This window comes from Salmo trutta, chromosome 34 (genome assembly GCF_901001165.1).
Source record: "Salmo trutta chromosome 34, fSalTru1.1, whole genome shotgun sequence".
Classification (NCBI taxonomy): Eukaryota; Metazoa; Chordata; class Actinopteri; order Salmoniformes; family Salmonidae; genus Salmo; species Salmo trutta.
The window spans coordinates 2807953-2829565 of record NC_042990.1 but is presented as its reverse complement, the minus strand read 5'-3'; the positions used below and the strand labels follow the sequence as shown (position 1 = coordinate 2829565).

General features: G+C 43.0%; 1 protein-coding gene across 4 annotated transcripts in view; it reads left to right on the top strand.

The window, feature by feature from the left end:
- The window catches only part of LOC115173309 (oxysterol-binding protein-related protein 10), a 124251-nt gene that overhangs the window by 39178 nt on the left and 63460 nt on the right, over nt 1-21613 (top strand). For 3 of the 4 annotated variants that reach the window (XM_029731293.1, XM_029731294.1, XM_029731295.1), the window contains exons 3-4: nt 7728-7807; nt 19520-19591. In XM_029731293.1, the coding sequence (XP_029587153.1) occupies nt 7728-7807; nt 19520-19591 (152 nt within the window). The remainder of the gene's footprint in view (nt 1-7727; nt 7808-19519; nt 19592-21613) is intronic. The other variant, XM_029731296.1, reaches the window with a different exon arrangement.

The following is a 21613-nucleotide window of genomic DNA, read 5'->3' as shown; positions in this document are numbered from 1 at the left end:
TGAAAGTGAAGCAAGACAATGGATGTGACTGGAACACAGCCCTAGATTGTACTTTGATGGCAAAAAAACTCAATGCACAATGTTCATGGTTACAGCCCATACCAACTAGTGTTCGGGCAGAACCCTAATCTTCCCTCTGTACTGGTGACAAGCCACCAGCACTAGAAGGGGCCAGTGTGAGTGCATGGGTCTGACAGCACCTTTCAGCACTACATGCAGCGAGAAAAGCGTTCACTGAAGCAGAGTGCTCAGAAAGAATTTGCAGGGCTCTGCGTAAACAGCTTCGACCCACCGATGAGAAGTACGAGACTGAAAACAAAGTGTACTACAAACGAGTTGACTGTCAAGAGTGGAAAGGACCGGGAGTAGTCATTGGCCAAGATGGTGTGGTGATATTTGTGAGGCACGGAGGCACCATTGTCAGGGTGCATCACTCAAGATTGCGGAAAGTAAATGATCAACAAGATAGAGGGGCTGTTGCTGAGAATCATCCTAATGAAAAGGAGACAGTAACAGACACAAACCTACCAGATGTCACATCCAATGATATGGACACTGAAACTGACACAGGAAATGAAGCAGAGACCTTCAAACATGCCACAGATAATACTGTTGAGGGTTCAAATGAGGAAAACATTCAACAACAGCCACGTGTTAAGACAACATGGATGTTCCAATCTGAAAACTGGACAAACTGTTAAATACATGGACAGAGAAAGTGGTATTCCACATACAGCAACTGTCATTGGACGAGCAGGAAAAGCCAAAGGAAAACACCAGAACTGGTACAACTTGCAGTACTCTGAACCAGTTACACTTTCTGGTACAACAGGGTCAGCTGACCTGTCACTTGTAGATAATCTCAGAAGTGAACCAATGGAAAATTGAGAAAAACAGAATGACATTCAAAATGATGTACTTGAAACAAAGGACGTGTCATTTGACTCAGCTAAGCTAGATGAGCTCAGTAATTGGAAGAAAAATTGAGTGTTTTGAGGAAGTTAAAGACATTGGCCAAAAATGTGTCTCAAAAGGTGGGTGTGTACCCTTAAAGAATCCTTAACTGGAATAGTGCCTAAAGCACGTCTAGTGGCTAGAGGTTTTGAGGAGCTGGCTGCTAAACAACTCCCAAAAGACTCACCGACATGCGCCTCAGAGTCACTCAGATTGCTGATGACAGTGATCTGCCAGAAAAAATGGAAACTTAATTCCATAGACATCAAATCTGCATTTTTGCAGGCAACAGAGCTGTCAAGGGACATTCACATCCGACCTCCGCCTGAAGTTAAATGCGAAGGAACACTTTGGAAACTAAAAAAGTGTGTGTATGGACTGGCAGATGCATCACTCTACTGGTACAACAAAGTCAAGGCAACAATGCTGAATACAGGTGGAAAACTGTCACAAGTGGATCCTGCAGTCTTCTATTGGCTTGATCAAGACAGCGATGTGACTGGAGTACTTGCCTGTCATGTTGATGACTTCATCTGGGGTGGCTCACAGACCTTTGCTACAACTGTGATTCAACACCTCAAAGCTGTTTTCCAGGTCGGCCGTGAGGAGCATGATCATTTTTGTTATGTTGGCATAGAGTTTATTACAGTTGATGGAACAATACTGATGCAACAGGAGAGCTATATCAAGAATCTTCAACCGATCCACATGGATTCTTCAAGAGCCGTACAAAGGAATTCCCCTCTGTGGAATTGAAGCTGATCAATTGAGGTCAAAGATAGGACAAATTTTATGGGTTGCTAGACAGAGTAGACCTGATGTAATGTTTGATGGTTGCAACTTGGCATCGAACACAAAACACGCCACTGTACAAACCATTCATGAGGCAAACAAAGTTGTTCGTAAACTGAAATCACAACAAGTGACTTTAAAGTTTCAGCATGTTGGAAAAGATGACTCTTTGAAACTAGTTGTCTTCAGTGATGCTTCGCTAGGGAACCTTACAGATGGAGGCACACAAGGTGGACATCTAATCGTGTTAATGGGTGAAGGAGGAAGATTCTCACCTATCTGTTGGTAGTCAAAAAGGATCAGAAGGGTTTTCCGAAGCACACTTGCTGGAGAAACACTTGCTCTTGCGGATGGAATTGACAATGCGATCTTTCTTGCAACTCTGTTCTCAGAGCTTACCACTGGTGAGACAAAACGGCACATTCTACCTGTAGTTTGTGTCACTGACAACTACTCATTAGTTGATGCTTTGAAGTCAACCAAGTCTGTCACAGAGAAAATACTTCGTATTGAGATTAGCAGCATCAAGGAACTTATTCAAGCACAGAGAATCCAGCGGATTCTGTGGTCGACCACAAAGGAACAGCTTGCTGACTGTCTGACTGAAAAAGGAGCATCCGGTCTTGTGCTCCTACAGGCTCTCAGTAATGGAAAGTGGCAGCTTGAGTAATACAAATAAAAACTGTCACACAACCCATTAGTAATGGGGAACTTGAATAATACTTGGACATTTAATTATGTTGTTGATGTTTAATTTGTCTTTAAAGAAAAGGGGGAGTTCATGTTAAGTTCATGTTTTAAGTATCCCTATATTTCTGTTATTACGGGGCTAAAACTCAGTCAAGAGTGCGCCTGCGCAGGACTTCTGTTCGTTGATGGACCTAGCCGAGAGTGCAATGGCTACCTTGTAGTGTGTTCATATGGTATAGTAAACTTTGTTAAACCGGAACCTTGTCGTTGTGTCATTTCGAGTTAACACTCATAGTCAACAAAACAAAGGAGATGATCGTGGACTTCAGGAAACAGCAGAGGGAGCATCCCCCTATCCACATCGATGAGACAGAAGTGGAAAGTTTTAAGTTCGTTGGCGTACACATCATGGACAAACTGAAATGGTCCACCCACACAGACAGCGTGGTGAAGTAGGCGCAGCAGCGCCTCTTCAACCTCAGGAGGCTGAAGAAATTCGGCTTGTCACCAAAAACACTCACAAACATTTACAGATGCACAATCGAGAGCATCCTGTCGGGCTGTATCACCGCCTGGTACGGCAACTGCTCCGCCCACAACCGTAAGGCTCTCCAGAGGGTAGTGAGGTCTGCACAACGCATCACCGGGGGCAAACTACCTTCCCTCCAGGACCCCTACACCACCCGATGTCACAGGAAGGCCAAAAAGATCATCAAGGACAACAACCACCCGAGCCACTGCCTGTTCACCCTGCTGTCATCCAGAAGGCAAGGTCAGTACAGGTGCATCAAAGCTAGGACTGAGAGACTGAAAAACAGCTTCTATCTCAAGGCCATCAGACTGTTAAACAGCCAACACTAACATTGAGTGGCTGCTGCCAACATACTGACTCAAATCTCTAGCCACTTTAATAATAAAAAATTGGATGTAATAAATGTATCACTAGTGACTTTAAACAATGGCACTTTATATAATGTTTACATACCCTACATTACTCATCTCATATGTATATACTGTACTCTATGCCATCTACTGCATCTTGCCTATGCCGTTCAGCCATCGCTCATCCATATATTTATATGTACATATTCTTATTCATTCCTTTACACTTGTGTGTGTAAGGTAGTTGTTGTGAAATTGTTAGATTACTTGTTAGATATTACTGCACAGTCGGAACTAGAAGCACAAGCATTTCGCTACACTCGCATTAACATCTGCTAACCATGTGTATGTGACCAATAAAATGTGATTTGATTTTGTCTGTATAGTTTTTTTGTCCTTTTCCCCCAGCATTGTCTAAGCCATATCCGCGGCAGCAGGAAGAATTAAGTCCTCCACAATAGTATGGGGCTTGCCTGTCCTAGCCACTTGGTAGCTCACTATATAAGACACTTCTAGCCCCTTCTTATTAATGGTATTTGTTACTTTTGTACATGTCTTACTACTCGAAAGTCCTCTTAATTCTCGCTCAAAAAACTCCAGTGGTTATTTTCCAAATTAACATGTTTTGTTTCTAAATGTATGCGCAAGAGTGAAGGTTTCAACGAGTTGTGAGATTGCACTTTTGCACATATTACATACAGTTGAAGTCGGAAGTTTACATACACCTTAGCCAAATACATTTAAACTCAGTTTTTCACAATTCCTGACATTTAATCCTAGTAAAAATTCCCTGTCTTAGGTCAGTTAGGATCACCACTTTATTTTAAGAATGTGAAATGTCAGACTAATAGTAGAGAGAATGATTTATTTCAGCTTTTATTTCTTTCATCACATTCCCAGTGGGTCAGAAGTTTACATATACTAATTGAGTGTTTGGTAGAATTGCCTTTAAGTTGTTTAACTTGGGTCAAAACGTTTTGGGTATCCTTCCACAAGCTTCCCAAGCTTTTGGGCCCATTCCTCCTGACAGAGCTGGTGTAACTGAGTCAGGTTTGTAGGCCTCCTTGCTCACACACGCTTTTTCAGTTCTGTCCACACATTTTCTATGGGATTGAGGTCCGTGCTTTGTGATGACCACGCCAATACCTTTCAAGGCCTACCTTCAAACTCAGTGCCTCTTTGCTTGACATCATGGGAAAATCAAAAGAAATCAGCCAAGACCTTTGAAAAACAATTGTAGACCTCCACAAGTCTGGTTCATCCTTGGGAACAATTTCCAAACGCCTGAAGGTACCACATTCATCTGTACAAACAATAGTACGCAAGTTGTAAACACCATGGGACCACGCAGCTGTCATACCACTCAGGAAGGAGACGCGTTCTGTCTCCTAGAGATGAATGTACTTTGGTGCGAAAAGTGCAAATCAATCCCAGAACAACAGCAAAGAACCTTGTGAAGATGCTGGAGGAAACGGGTACAAAAGTATCTATATCCACAGTAAAACAAGTCCTATATATATATTTATTCATTTATTTATTTATTTATTTCACCTTTATTTAACCAGGTAGGCAAGTTGAGAACAAGTTATCATTTACAACTGCGACCTGGCCAAGATAAAGCAAAGTAGTTCAACACATACAACAACACAGTTACACATGGAGTAAAACAAACAGTCAATAATACAGTAGAAAAATAAGTCTATATACAATGTGAGCAAATGAGGTGAGATAAGGGAGGTAAAGGCAATAAATAGGCCATGGTGGCGAAGTAAATGCAAGTGAAACACTGGAATGGTAGATTTGCAGTGGATGAATGTGCAAAGTAGAAATACTGGGGTGCAAAGGAGCAAAATAAGTAATTACAGTAGGGAAAGAGGTAGTTGTTTGGGGTAATTATAGATGGGCTATGTACAGGTGCAGTAATCTGTGAGCTGCTCTGACAGATGGTGCTTAAAGCTAGAGAGGGAGATGAGTGTTTCCAGTTTCAGAGATTTTTGTAGTTCATTCCAGTCATTGGCAGCAGAGAACTGGAAGGAGAGGCGGCCAAAGGAAGAATTGGCTTTGGGGGTGACCAGTGAGATATATATGTGCTGGAGCGCGTGCTATGGTGACCAGCGAGCTGAGATAAGGGGGGACTTTACCTAGCAGGGTCTTGTAGATGACCTGGAGCCAGTGGGTTTGGTGACGAATATGAAGCGAGGGCCAGGCAACGAGAGCGTACAGGTTGCAGTGGTGGGTAGTATATGGGGCTTAGGTGACAAAACGGATGGCACTGTGATAGACTGCATCCAATTTATTGAGTAGGGTATTGGAGGCTATTTTGTAAATGACATCACCAAAGTCGAGGATTGGTAGGATGGTCCGTTTTACGAGGGTATGTTTGGCAGCATGAGTGAAGAATGCTTTGTTGCGAAATAGGAAGCCAATTCTAGATTTAACTTTGGATTGGAGATGTTTGATGTGAGTCTGGAAGGAGAGTTTACAGTCTAGCCAGACACCTAGGTATTTGTAGTTGACCACATATTCTAAGTCCGAACCGTCCAGACTGGTGATACTGGACGGGCGGGCAGGTGCAGGCAGCGATCGGTTGAAGAGCATGCATTTAGTTTTACTTGTATTTAAGAGCAGTTGGAGGCCACAGAAGGAGAGTTGTATGGCATTGAAACTCGTCTGGAGGGTTGTTAAGTGTCCAAAGAAGGGCCAGAAGTATACAGAATGGTGTCGTCTGCGTAGAGGTGGATCAGAGAATCACCAGCAGCAAGAGCGACATCATTGATGTATACAGAGAAGAGAGTTGGCCCAAGAATTGAACCCTGTGGCACCTCCATAGAGACTGCCAGAGGCCTGGACAACAGGCCCTCCGATTTGACACACTGAACTCTATCAGAGCAGTAGTTGGTGAACCAGGCGAGGCAATCATTTGAGAAACAAAGACTGTTGTCTGCCGATGAGGATGTGGTGATTGACGGAGTCGAAAGCCTTGAACAAGGCCAATGAATACGGCTGCACAGTATTGTTTCTTATCGATGGCGGTTAAGATATCGTTTAGGACCTTGAGCGTGGCTGAGGTGCACCCATGACCAGCTCTGAAACCAGATTGCATAGCGGAGAAGGTACGGTGGGATTCGAAATGGTCGGTAATCTGTTTGTTAACTTGGCTTTCGAAGACCTTAGAAAGGCAGGGTAGGATAGATATAGGTCTGTAGCAGTTTGGGTCAAGAGTTTTCCCCCCTTTAAAGAGGGGGATGACCGCAGCTGCTTTCCAATCTTTGGGAATCTCAGACGACACGAGAGGTTGAACAGGCTAGTAATAGGGGTTGCGACAATTTCGGCAGATAATTTTAGAAAGAAAGGGTCCAGATTGTCTAGCCCAGCTGATTTGTATGGGTCCATATTTTGCAGCTCTTTCAGAACATCAGCTGACTGGATTTGGGAGAAGGAGAAATGGGGAAGGCTTGGGCGAGTTGCTGTTATGTTGCTATATCAACATAACCTGAAAGGCTGCTCAGCAAGGAAGAAGCCACTGCTCCAAAACCGCCATAAAAAAGCCAGACTACGGTTTGCAACTGCACATGGGGACAAAGATGGTACTTTTTGGAGAAATCTCCTCTGGTCTGATGAAACAAAAAAATAATGACCATCGTTATGTTTGGAGGAAAAAGGGGGAGGCTTGCAAGATGAAGAACACCATCCCAACCGTAAAGCACGGGGGTGGCAGCATCATGTTGTGGGGGTGCTTTGCTGCAGGAGGGACTGGTGCACTTCACAAAATAGATGGCGTCATGAGGGAGGAAAATGTGGATATATTGAGGCAACATCTCAAGACATCAGTCAGGAAGTTAAAGCTTGGTCGCAAATGGGTCTTCCAAATGGACAATGACCCCAAGCATTCTTCCAAAGTTGTGTCAAAGTCGAGGTGTTTTCTTTATATTGATCAATCACAGTGAGGTGATTCACAGTGAGGTCAGCGACCTGATGGTCGTTAGCTAGCTGGGTACTACCAGCACGTGTCCAGATTGCATAAGAGGTCACGTGGAATTTTACTGCGGTCATGACTCCCGGTGTGGCGGTAATACGGTCCCCGCAACAGCCCTACCAGTGAGTAACTTTTTTCCGTGGTTGGTGTTTGGATAGCAGGCCGTCTTTGGGCCTGTGAGAGCTCCTCACACAGACACCGATGCGTACCCTGACCCTTTAATAGAATACACAGCACGTTGGTTGATAATGTGTCAGCCACAAATTGGATGTCAATCTCAAATGTGATATGCAATACATAATGACATACATTTTGTGATGACTGTCTATTGACGTGACCATGAACTCGTGTAATGATGATGTCCTATTTCTCCCATTGTGATGATGGTTATTGGAAATGAACATTTTGATTCTCTCCTTTTGTTTCTCCGTAGCATCCAATGCCAAAGAGCAGCGGTTCTGGATGAACCAACTCCAAGCATGTGCCAGACGCCACTCCGACAGCAGTGCCAAGGTGTTTACAATGCGTACACACACACACACACACACACACACTGCAGTCACAACTAAGCTCTAGCTCCTGGCATATGTCCCTAAGGAAGAGCCGTGCAGTGACAGGGAAGCCTTGACTTCCCCTTAGAGATTAATATACCACTGAGTTTACAATTCGCATCGCAGGCATTTCCCTCTTCTGTAAGCACAGCTCAGATTTATATAATTACTTGGGTTCAGGCACTTTGGAGGAAATGAAATTGCTGTTAATATGGCTTTGGACAAAGGGCTTGAATAGACAACTATGGTATTAGTGTAGGGGTCAGGAGTTGGAGAAAGGCTGTAGTTTGAAAAAGCAGCTTTGTGGTTGTGAGATTTTGTCACAAACCACTGTGCTGTTGTTGGGAGCAAATGCTCTTTTCTATCGTGGTTGGATTTTGGAATTATTTTTCTTTCCTGCAGCTTCAATGCACACAGCAGGCAAAAATAGATAGCATTCATATACAGTGCATTCGGAAAGTATTCCGACCCCCTTTCCCACATTTTGTTACGTTACAGCCTTATTGTAAAATAGAATAAGCCTTGTTTTTTGTCGATTTTACTCATCAATTGACACACAATACCCCATAATGACACAGCAAAATCTGTTTTTTGGAAATGTTTGCAAATGTATTAAAAACTGAAATAACTTATTCACATAAGTATTCAGACCCTTTGCTATGAGACTTAAAATTGAGCTCTGGTGTATCCTGTTTCCATTGATCATCCTTGAGATGTTTCTACAACTTGATTGTAGTCCACCTGTGGTAAATTAAATTGATTGGGCATGATTTGGAAAGGCGCACACACCTGTCTATATGAGGTCCCACAGCTGACAGTGCATGTCAGAGCAAAAACCAAGCCATGAGGTCGAAGGAATTGTCCGTAGAGCTCCTAGACAGGATTGTGTCGAGGCAACGATCTAGGGAAGGGTGCCAAAAAATGTGCAGCATTGAAAGTCCCCAAGAACACAGTGACCTCCATCATTCTTACATGGAAGAAGTTTGGAACCACCAAGATTCTTCCTAGAGCTGGCCAAACTGAGCAATCAGGGGAAAATGGCTTTGGTCAGGGAGGTGACCAAGAACCCTAGTCACTCTGACAGAGCTCCAAAGTTACTCTGTGGAGATGGGAGAACCTTCCAGAAGGACAACCATCTCTGCACCACTCCACCAATCAGGCCTTAATGGTAGAGTGGCCAGACGGGAGCCACTGACAGCCCGCTTGGAGTTTGCCAAAAGGCACCTAAAGGACTGTCAGACCATGAATGCCACGTGTTAAGTCTGGAGGAAACCTGGCACCATGACTAAAGTGAAGCATGGTGGTGGCAGCATCATGCTGTGGGGATGTTTTTCAGCGGCATGGATTGGAAGACCAGTCAGGATCAAGGAAAAAATGAACGGAGCAAAGTACAGAGACCTTTGATGAAAACCTGCTCCAAAGCACTCAGACTGAGGCCAAGGTTCTCCTTCCAACAGGACAATGACCCTAAGCACACAGCCAAGACAACACAGGAGTGGCTTCGGGACAAGTCTCTGAATGTTCTTGAGTGGCCCGGCCAGAGCCTGGACTTGAACCCGATCGAAAATCTCTGGAGAGACCTGAAAATAGCTGTGCAGTGACGCTCTCCATCCAACTTGACCGAGCTTGAGAGGATATGCAGAGAAGAATGGGAGAAATGCCCCAAATACAAGTGTGCCAAGCTTGTAGCGTCATACCCAAGAAGACTCAAAGTTGTAATCGCTGCCAAGTACTGAGTAAAGGGTCTGAATACTTACGTAAATGTGATATTTCCATTTTTTTTTATATAAATACGGTACCAGTCCAAAGTTTGGACACACCTACTCATTCAAGGGTTTTTCTTTATTTTTACTATTTTCTATATTATAGAATAATAGTGAAGACCTCAACACTATGAAATAACACATATGGAATCATGTAGTAACCAAATAAGTGTTAAACACATTTTTCAAAGTAGCTACTCTTTGCCTTGATGACAGCTTTGCACACTCTTGGCATTCTCTCAACCATCTTCATGAAGTAGTCACCTGGAATGCATTTCAATTAACCTCTACGGGCTAGGGGGCAGTATTGAGAATTTTGGAAAAAATATGTGCCCATTTTTAACTGCCTCCTACACCAACTCAGAAGCTAGAATATACATATTATTGTTCAGGTTTGGATGGACAACACCCTAAAGTTTCTAAAACTGTTTGAATGGTGTCTGTGAGTATAACAGAACTCCTATGGCAGGCAAAAACCTGAGAAGGTTTCATGCAGGAAGTACCCTGTCTGACAAGGTGTTGTTGTTCTTGCTTCTGTTTATTGAAGAGTCAGGATCTTAGCTGTAACGTGACAATTCCTAGGGCTCCAATAGGCTCTCAGAACCCGGGAAAAACCTGAACGATGACGAGGCAGCCTCAGGCTGAAACACAGAATCCCCTTTTCCAAGTGGCCCATCAGAGGACAATGGAATTAGGCGCGTGCCCGATTCGACCCCGTGCAGTATTTTCCTTCGGCTGTTTAGCTAATTGCAGATTCCCGGTCGGAATATTATCGCTTTTTTACGAGAATAATGGCATAAAAATTGATTTTAAACAGCGGTTGACATGCTTCGAAGTACGGTAATGGAATATTTAGAAGTTTTTTGTCACGTTCTGCGCCATGCGCACAACCGTGATTTACCATTCTGATAGTGTCTAGAACGCACGAACAAAACGTCGCTGATGGAACATAACGATGGATTATTTGGGACCAAACCTACATTTGTTATTGAAGTAGAAGTCCTGGGAGTGCATTCTGACGAAGAACAGGAAAGGTAAGACCATTTTTCTTATAGGAAATGTGATTTTGGTGAAGGCTGAACTGGGTGGGTGTCTAAATAGCTAGCCCGTGATGGCTGGGCTATGTACTTAGAATATTGCATAATGTGCTTCATCCGAAAAGCTATTTTAAAATCGGACATATCGAGTGCATAGAGGAGTAATGTATCTATAATTCTTAAAATAATTGTTATGCTTTTTGTGAACGTTTATCGTGAGTAATTTAGTAAACTGTTAGTAAATTCCCCGGAAGTTTGCGGGGGGTATGCTTTTTCTGAACGTCACATGCTAATGTAAAAAGCTGGTTTTTTGATATAAATATGAACTTGATTGAACAGACATGCATGTATTGTATAACATAATGTCCTAGGTGTGTCATCTGATGAAGATCATAAAAGGTTAGTGCTGCATTTAGCTGTGGTTTGGGTTTTTGTGACATTATATGCTAGCTTGAAAAATGGGTGTCTGATTATTTCTGGCTGGGTACTCTGCTGACATAATCTAATGTTTTGCTTTCGTTGTAAAGCCTTTTTGAAATCGGACAGTGTGGTTAGATTAACGAGAGTCTTGTCTTTAAATAGCTGTAAAATAGTCATATGTTTGAGAAATTGAAGTAATAGCATTTCAAACGTTTTAAAAATTGCGCCACAGGATTCAACTGGCTGTTACGTAGGTGGGACGAATTCGTCCCGCCGGTCCCATAGAGGTTAACAGGTGTGCCTTTGTGGAATTTCTTTCCTTAATGCATTTGAGCCAATAAGTTGTATTGTGGCAAGGTAGGGTTGGTATAGAGAATATAGCCCTATTTGGTAAAATACCAAATCCATATTATGGCAAGAACAGCTCAAATAAGCAAAGACAAACGACAGTTCATCATTACTTTAAGACATGAAGGTCAGTCAATCTGGAAAATTTCAAAAACTTTGAAAGTTTCTTCTTACAAAACCATCAATGCCCTATGATGAAACTGGCTCTCATGAGCACCGCCACAGGAAAGGAAGACCCAGAGTTACCTCTGCTGCAGAGGATAAGTTCATTAAAGTTACCAGCTTCAGAAATTGCAGCCCAAATAAATGCTTCACAGAGTTCAAGTAACAGACACATCTCAACATCAAATGTTCAATGGAGACTGGGTGAATCAGGCCTTCATGGTTGAATTGCTGCAACGAAACCACTATCTAAGGGCACCAATAAGCAGAAGAGACTTGCTTGGGCCAAGAAACACGAGCAATGAACATTAGACCGGTGGAAATCTGTCCTTTTGATCTGATGAGTCCAAGTTTGAGATTTTTGGTGGTTCCCACCATGAAGCATGGAGGAGGAGGTGTGATGGTGTGGGGGTGCTTTGCTGGTGACACTTTCAGTGATTTATTTAGAATTCAAGGCACACTTAACCAGCATGGCTACCACCACATTTTTCAGTAATACGCCATCCCATCTGGTTTGCGCTTAGTGGGTCTATAATTTGTTTTTCAACAGGACAATGACCCAACACACCTCCAGGCTGTGTAAGGGCTATTTGACCAAGAAGAAGAGATGGAGTGCTGCATCAGATGACCTGGTCTCCACAATCACCTGACCTCAACCCAATTGAGATGGTTTGGGATGAGTTGGACTGCAGAGTGAAGGAAAAGCAGCCAACAAGTGCTCAGCATATGTGGGAACTCCTTCAAGAATGTTAGAAAATCATTCCAGGAGAAGCTGGTTGAGAGAATGCCAAGAGTGTGCAAAGCTGTCAAGGCAAAGGGTGGCTACTTTGAAGAATCTAAAATATAAAGTTTTTATTTGTTTAGCACTTTTTGTTTACTACATGATTCCATGTGTTATTTCATAGTTTGGAGGTCTTCACTATTAACGTAGAAAATAGTAAAAAATTACAGAAAAACCCTTGAATGAGTAGGTGTGTCCAAACTTTTGACTGGTAATGTATACATTTCAAAACATGTTTTAAAAAGCTGTTTTTGCTTTGTAATTATGGGGTATTGTGGGTAGATTGTTGAGGGGATTTAAAAACAATTAAATCAATTTTTAAATGAGGCTCAAAATTGATTAATTTAGATTTATTTGTCTCACCCATCTACACACAATACCCCATAATGTCAAATTTTAGCAAATTTTTGAAAATGAAATACAGAAATATCTCATTTACATAAGTATTCACACCCCTGAGTCAATACATGTTACAATCACCTTAGTAGAAGTTACAGCTGTGAGTCTTCTTGGGTAAGTTCTGTCAAGTTGGCTGTTGATCATCGCTATTTTCAAGTCTTGCCATAGATATTCAAGCCAATTTTAAGTTTAAACTGTAACTAGGCCACTCAGGAACATTTTCAGTGTTGCCTTGGTAAACTACTTCAGTGACTATTTGGCCTTGTGTTTTAGGTTATTGTCCTGCTGAAAGGTGAGTTTCCCAGTGTCTGTTGGAAAGCGGACTGTGCTTACCTCTATTCTGTGCTCAGCTCTATTCCATTTATTTGTATCCTAAAAAACTTCTTAGAACACAGTATTCCTTTCATTAGTAAGAACTATCTTAAATGCTTTACAGAGTTAATGTTTCCAGTTAATTCATTGATCTGTATCTAAAACTGTTTTTCATTTACAGTTATTTACAAGAGTCATTTAATTAGAATTCATGTGATGGAGATTGAGAACTATGTACGTATTTCTGTTGTATTGGTTAGTATTGGATTACGCTACTGACCATTGGAGGCTGGTGACTTGAACAATTGAGGAGGATGGGAGTCCCGAGGTATAGGTACGGAACGCACGGAGACGACAAAGTGATTAGTGCTCACATGTCAAAGCTGCTGAATCTCACTCCTGTAAAGAAATCCTCTGACATAAATGCATTAAGGCTATATGATGAATGTGAAATTCAGATTAGGAGCTTGGAATCACTGGGTGTAGTGGCAGAATCCTATTGAAGCCTACTATGCCCAATCTAAGGAGGACATGGCTCTTGACAATAGTCGTCAGAGGGGAGTAGATGATAGTCAGTTTCCTACAGAAAGAGGTTCAGACCAGGGAGATGCAACCAACAGAAAGAGAGCAAACCATGGAACAAGTCATGCTTCTCCAATGAACTGAAAACAAAATTACCCAACATGTCATCTGCTGCGGCACTGCACACAGCCAGCCAGAAGGAACAAAACAGTCTATTCTGTGACAGTGCAGACCACAAATCAGAAAACTGCCCTGACCACAATATTTCTACACGCAAAGAGAAACTAAAGACAATGGGAAGATGCTTTGTATGTTTAGGACAGAAACACATATCAAAATTCTGTAAAGTCAAAGATGTCATGTGCAACATGTGGAAGCAGACATCACATTGCTGTGTGTACCAGTAAGAGGAGTGAAGTGCAACCCCCTACTGCATTTACATTACATTTAAGTCATTTAGCAGACGCTCTTATCCAGAGCGACTTACAAATTGCTGTTTCTGCAGATGCTGTTGTTTCCTCAGTTATTCCCCATTCAGTGAAGATGAAACCAGATGGACAGAACACTGTGTTGCTACAAACAGCAAAGGCATGGGTAGAAGGCCCATCGGGCAGGAAGATAGCTCGTTGCTTATTAGATGGAGTCAGAGAAGCTTCGTACATGAAAACCTTGTGAAGAGGTACTCACTCTTCCCAACTTCTGCTCCAGCAACGTCCTAACACAACACATTGAAGAGAATGTCTGGGACAAACAGCAGAGAGAGTTGAAATGGAGGCAATTGAAACCCCACAAGTGTGCACAGATGTGGTAAAGGTTCCTGGTGAGCATATTCAACATGAGCTCAATAGAAAGGGACTGCAGCTCGCAGACTTTCCAGGAGATGACAATGATCCTAAACTCTCTGTCCTGATAGGAGCAGACTACTACTGGCAGATAGTATCAGGCCGAGTGGAGCGACTTAGAGACGCTGGTTGCTTTAGAGAGCACCTTTGGATGGTCGGTGCAGGGACCCGTGTCCATATCAAGTGTCGCCGAGGCAATATGCATGTTCATCCCACTTGATGAAGACACACTAAACTCCAAGCTACTGCATGCATTCTGGGAGCTTGAGTCTCTGGGTATCACCAGCGAGAAAACACAGAGGTAAATGAGGCTCTACAGAGGTTCGAGAGAACAACCACCTTCAAAGATGGACTAGACCACGTGGAGTTGCCATGTAAACAAGAAATGCTAGAACTCCAAGACAACTATAGAATCGCCAAGAAACAGTTTGAAGGTCTGAAGAAAAGACTGAAGAAGGATGTGACTTTGTACAGCAAATACAATGAAGTTGTGGAGGACTACTTACAACAGGATATGGCATAGGATGTGACCAAGGACAACGCATCAAGCGCAAACAACATGAAATACTACTTACCTCACCATGCAGTACTCCGGGAGGACAAGGTGACGACAAAACAGAGTGGTGTTTGATATCTTGTCCCATGACGATGGCTGTCTATCGCTCAATGACTGTCTACTCACAGGACCGAACCTGAATCCGGATCTGCTCAGCGTTCTGATAAGTTTCAGACTACATGAGATCGCATTCATGGCAGACATCAAGAAGGCTTTCCTGCAGATATCCCTAGCAGAGAGAGACAGAGACACCGTGAGATTCCTATGGCTCACAGGCCCACCAAGGGGAGAAAATGAAGAGTAGCTGCGTGTGCTGAGGATGAAAAGAGTGGTATTTGGAGCTTCCCCAAGTCCATTCTTGCTCGCAGCTACATTCAGGAAGCACCTGAAGCAATATGAAATGGAACAACCAGAAGTTGTAGAGATTGAGAGAGTCACTCTATGTAGATGACTTCATTGCAAGTTCGTTCACGCGATGTTGAAGAGGCTTACATTGTGACAACTGCAAAACGAATGGTGTCGACTGCAGGCACAGACCTCTGCAAGGGGATGAGTAACTCTCCTAAACTGAAAACAAAATGGTAGGGGAGTACGACAACTTACCACCCGTTGACGCTAGAAACACAAGGAGTAGTGCTCAAAGTTTTAGGTTTAGTGTAGAGACCGGGACCAGATGAGAAGTATTCTGCACGCATCTTCAATCCTCTTGGCTTCCTGATCCCCTTCACCATCAGGGTCAAGTAAATGCTCCAGGAGATGTGGGAGAGAGGACTCAGCTGGGATGAAGTGACCATCTGAACTGACATGAGAATGGCAACAGTATTGTTCAGAACTAGCCACACACTGAAACTACACGTGTTCTGTGACTCAAATGAAAGTAGCTTACATGCAAGGTGAATCACAAGACAGAGAAACAATGACACATCTAGTCACATCAAAGTCCAGGGTAGCCCCACTCAAGAAAGGTACGCTGCCACGCCTGGAGCTCATGGGAGCTGTGATTGGAGCGAGAATAGCAAAAACACTCATGACCACACTGAAAATGGAACAAAAACAGATCAAAATGTGGACTGACTCTATGATTGTGCTGCATTGGATTTGCAGCTCAGTAATGTAAACAGTTTGTCGCAAACAGAGTGACAGAGATCCAGTCCTTGACCAATCCAGAGTCATGGTCACATATGGAAGGGAAAATAAATCCAGCCGACATCCCTACAAGAGGACAAACTGTTCAAAACTTGACACAGAGCCAGCTATGGTGGAACGGACCCAGCATTCTGACATCAATTAGTCGGAGGAGACTGATGACGACAAGGATCCAGAAGAGGTGGATACAGAACTCAAGTCCAGTGACCTGGTGACTGTACAGCTCACATCAAACAGCACAGACATCACTGAACCCGTGTTGGAGCTTGAAAGGTACAGCAAACTGAAGAGTGTTGAGTGACCGCCTGGATAAAGAGATTCATAGCCAATGCTCATACAAACATGAAGATGCAAGGTGAACTGACTGCTGACGAACTGTTCAAGGCAGAAAACTCAGCACCCAAAGCTCAACAAGGAGGAAATGGCACGCAGATGGAAGTACAGGCAGAGACTTGTGACCAGCTTCTGGAACAGCTGGCGAAGAGACTACTTGCTGGATCTAAAGTAATCACACCGCTGTGACACACCACAGCCCACCCCACTGAAAGTGAGTGACGTTGCAATCATCGGAGAAGATAACACACCCAGACAAACCTGGAAACTAGGGAAGTTTGAGGAACTGTTTCCAGGCCGAGATGGCCTGGTCATGTTCAGTTCGAACTGCCTCAGGGACTTTGAGGAGACCTATTCAGTTGATATACTGCTTAGAGATTTAGATGAACACAGTTGTTCATCGGGCGGAGGATGTTGTAACTTTTTATTTTATTTATTTATTTCACCTTTATTTAACCAGGTAGGCAAGTTGAGAACAAGATCTCATTTACAATTGCGACCTGTATCTAAAGATATTTTTCTTTTACAGTTATTTACATAGGTACAATAGTAATTGTATTAGAATTCATGTGATAGATATTGAGAGAACTATGTACATATTTCTGATGTATTAGATTATGCTATTGACCGCAAGTACCAGAATGCCTTGCGACAGGAAGTAAAAGAAAAGTGATAGCGTCAGTTATGTACAAGTAAACCAGTATTATTACTAAAAATAAGCTTATATCTCACAACCGATGTCCTGAGTCATTACCTTGAAGATAGTTATTCTATATACCCATAACATGATGCAGCCACAACCATGCTTGAAAATATGAAGAGTGGTACTCAGTGATGTGTTGTGTTGGATTTTCCCCAAACATAACATAACGTTTTGTATTCAGGACAGAAAGTTAATTTATTTGCCACATTTCTTGCTTTCATTTTTTATTAATTTTTTATTAATTTGTAAACATTTCTAAAAACATCATTCCACTTTGACATTATGGGGTATTGTGTGTGTGTGTGTGACACAAAATCTCAATTTAATCCATTTTAAATTCAGGCTGTAACACAACAAAATGTGAACAAAGTAAAGGGGTGTGAATACTTTCTGAAGACACTGTGTACCAGATGAGTAATTCTAGTGTAGACATGAATGCGTACCATCACCTCGCAGAATGATCCTCTCTATTAGATCCCATCTTATCTTGGCACCCCTCGTACACCTGCTCCTCCCACCGCTACCCCTCTAACTCTCCTGCTATCTCCTCCCATAGGGCTCTGCGGCTGCTACAGTTGGCCTTGTGTGAGACAGCTATTCACTTTGAGTACAGTATCATCCCTGATTCTCTGCCTGTTTGAGTGTGAGAGCGAAGTTGGGTACGTGCCACCTTGCAATAGCTTTGAAAGGGAACCCTTCCAAACCTATAAACCCTTTTTGATTTCAAAAGCTTTTGTGTGGGAAAGTCTGTGCAAGTCAGATTCAGCTCAAGGTCGTGGTGATTCAGGACTGCCACCTGAGTGTTTAGTTTTTTTATTCTACTACTTCATAGTGTGTTGTTTTTGTAAGAAAATGTTTCAGCAAATGGCTTATTCTTCAGCATACGTGTGGTGTTGTTTTCTTCTCCCTTTCCTTCGCTCGCTCTCTCTTTCTCTCTCCCCCCCACCATCTCCCCATGTCCTCAGACTGTGTGAGTGCGCCGCAGCAGTCGACATTCAATGCTCTGTCTGTCTGTCTGCATCTTCTCTCTCTCTCTCCCATGATGCATCACCCCCATTTCCTCCACCCATGCCTCGTGGCACTGTAACTCATAAATATTGTTCCTGTTTCCTGTCAAAAAGAAAGACACCAGAAAGACACATTTTCTTATGTAAATTAGTTTATGTTCAGCCAGTGCCAATGTAGACTTGATTTGAGGAGTGTATATAATTTGCTGAAGTATGGCTGGTTATGGACTCACATAGGGCCCTGCAGCTGCTACAGTAGGCCTTATGAGTCAGCTATTCCCTTTGAATACATTATCATCCCTGATTCTCTGCTTGAGTGTAAGAGGTAATCTGGGTACGTGCCACCTGGCAATAGCTTTTAAAGGGAAACCCTTTTGACTTCAAAAGCGTTTGTGTGGGAAAAGTCATATTCACATCGAGGTCATAGTGATTCAGGACTGCCACCTGAGTGTTTAGTTTTTTTATTCTACACCAGCATGTTGTGTTGTCTTTGTTGGAAAATGTTTCAGCAAGTAGCCTATTCTTCAGTGCTGTTTTTCTATCCCTTTCCTTCTCTCCCCCCCCCCCCCAACATCTCTCCATGTCCTCAGACTGATTGTGTGAGTGCACCGCAGCAGTCTACAATCAATGCGTTCTCTGTCTGTCTGCATCTCCTCTCTCTTTCTCCATGATGCATCACCCCCATTTCCTCCACCCATGCCTCGTGGCACAGGAACTCTCAGAAATATTCTTCCTCTTTCCTGTCAAAAAGACAACCAGAGTGACCCGTTTTCCTTATGTAAATGAGTTAGTTTTCAGCCAGTGCCAATGTAGACTTGATTTGGGGAATGTTTTGAATTTGCAGAAGTATGGCTGGTAATGGACTTCTGCTCTCTTGGTATGTTAGATAAGAGGATAGCAGACCATGCATTCACCATCTCTGGAGCTCCAGTTCAGCCCTGTTGTTGTTCTGTGCTGTCTATGCACTGTCTGTCCGGGGTACATTGGTTCTCCATTTGACAGTGGAGCCAGTGGAGTGTCAGCCTCATTATGGAGTTACCCCATCCTCTGGATCTCTGCTGTGGACCTTGACAGCCTGGTTTGTAAGTCACTGGGTTGTGGAGGAAACAGTAGAGATTCAGAATCTACTGTATAGTAGTGAGCCGACTAGTTAATTTAAACAGCGGAAGGAAGAAACTTCATCCGTTTTGCATCTGGGTCATGTTCAGTAGGGCACATAGATTTGTAATGGAAAACATAAATAACTTTTCTTATTGGACAAGTTCAGGTAGTATCTTTCCATTTCCCAACCTACTGAACATGACCATGTACTGAGTTATCTGTTATTTTGTGTTTGGCCTTAGGTGTGGAAGTTGAAGGGGTCGGATGAGCACCTGAGTGTGGAGAGAACGACGGGAGGCAGCCAGGAGGGGCTGGTGAGTCCCGATGCACCCATCCACACCTCAGCTACTGACTCTGTACAAACAACTGGCCCAGCACAAACATCTGCCTACTTTCAGTTCTCTATATACTGTAGGCATACATACACTTATACGGTTCTCCATGTCTTTATCTCTAGTTGTGTCCTGGTTCTCACTTTCTGCACTTATCCATATATTTAAAAGTAAAGAAAACGCCTTTATATTATTGCATACCAGCTTGAAAAATGTAATTGCAAACTCTCAAACCACATTCACTTTTTCAAAAAGTGCTGCACAGTTGAATAGACAGAGAAGTCCAATTATACTCCCTAACTTGGATCACCAAGGGAAAGGCTCCCAAAAGAAGAGGGGGAAGAGCAAGATGAGGATTTTATTTCTTGTCAAAAGCATTTTTTGGGGGGATTCCTGTACCGTGACAGAGGGCACAAGTTGTCATTACCATGCAACCGGCGTAGTCTAATCGTGTCTAAGCTTCCCATTCTACTTCAGAGATCAGTATTGCATTTCCTCTGAAGGCTAAGATGTATTCCTGGCTTAGCATACACCATCTACAATGACTCCGTGTTAGCCTGAGCACTGAAATACATTTGGGGAACGAGGGCATTTCTGTTCTACAGTATTTTATCTCCAATGCTGGGTGTACAACTGATAAGTAAACGCCGCTTTCCTCAGGTTAGCTGCTTATTTATGCTTTCGGTGGAGATTAACATTTTGTATTAAAAAAGCTGTTAAGCATTTCATACTAGGGCTATTATGGTGACTATATTGCCTCCACAGCACACCAGTAGTCACGAGCCATGAACGCAGTCAAATTCCATGTGACCGATTAGTCACGGTAACTAGGCTTCTCCAAGCTCTGATGCTGCTGATGATCAATAGTAGCCTACCAAACTTGCTAACGTCGTGGAAATATTGGTTCAATAATATCTCTCAGATACCGGAGCCTGTGAATTCAAATAGACTATTACAAAGTAACAAGCCGAGTTGGTCCATGGAGCAACTGCCGGACACAGTCTCAGCCCACTCCTTTTATACAGTTTCATGCTTATTCAAGTTTCATAGTCCCTCCACTTTATGCTAATAACCATATCCCCTCGGCTTTACTCCACCATTGTTTCCAAATCTAAATTCTTGCCTCTAGGCGGGGTTTACCCTCCCCTCTAGTTCCTTGGATCAATTATATTGGTGGCGCGCCTATACATTATTTCCAGAAAATAATAAGTACAGATTAATATAGGCAGTTATAAGATTGCTACATGCCATTATCGGACTGTAATATTACTACGGGCCATTATAGGATTAAGTACAGATAACTATAGGCCATTATAGAATTATACCAATAAGCACACTTAATCACGGGATTACACATAGTGCCTTTGCTTAGTCTCTTTAGAGCTAGTCAGCCTTTAAACAAGAAACACATTCTCTTAACAGAAAACACCCATACTAACTGCCTGGTACTCAGCACTCTGGTACTCAGCCCATGAGCTCATGTTGTTCAACATCTCTATAGGCTAGGCCTATTACTAGCCTGTTCAACCTCTTTCGTATCGTCTGAGATCCCTAAAGATTTGAAAGCTGTCATCCCCCTTTTGAAAGGGGGAGACACTCTAGACCCAAACTGTTACAGACCTATATCTATCCTGCCCTGCCTTTCTAAAGACTTCGAAAGCCAAGTTAACAAACAGATTACCAACAATTTCGAATCCCACCGTACCTTCTCCGCTATGCAATCTGGTTTCCGAGCTGGTCATGGGTGCACCTCAGCCACACTCAAGGTCCTAGATGATATCATAACCGCCATCGATAAAAGACAATAATGTGCAGCCGTCTTCATCGACCTGGCCAAGGCTTTTGACTCTGTCAATCACTGCATTCTTATCGGCAGACTCAATAGCCTTGGTTTCTCTAATGACTGCCTCACCTGGATCACCAACTACTTATCAGATAGAGTTCAGTGTGTGAAATTGGAGGGCCTGTTCTCCGGACCTCTGGCAGTCTCTGGGGGTGCCACAG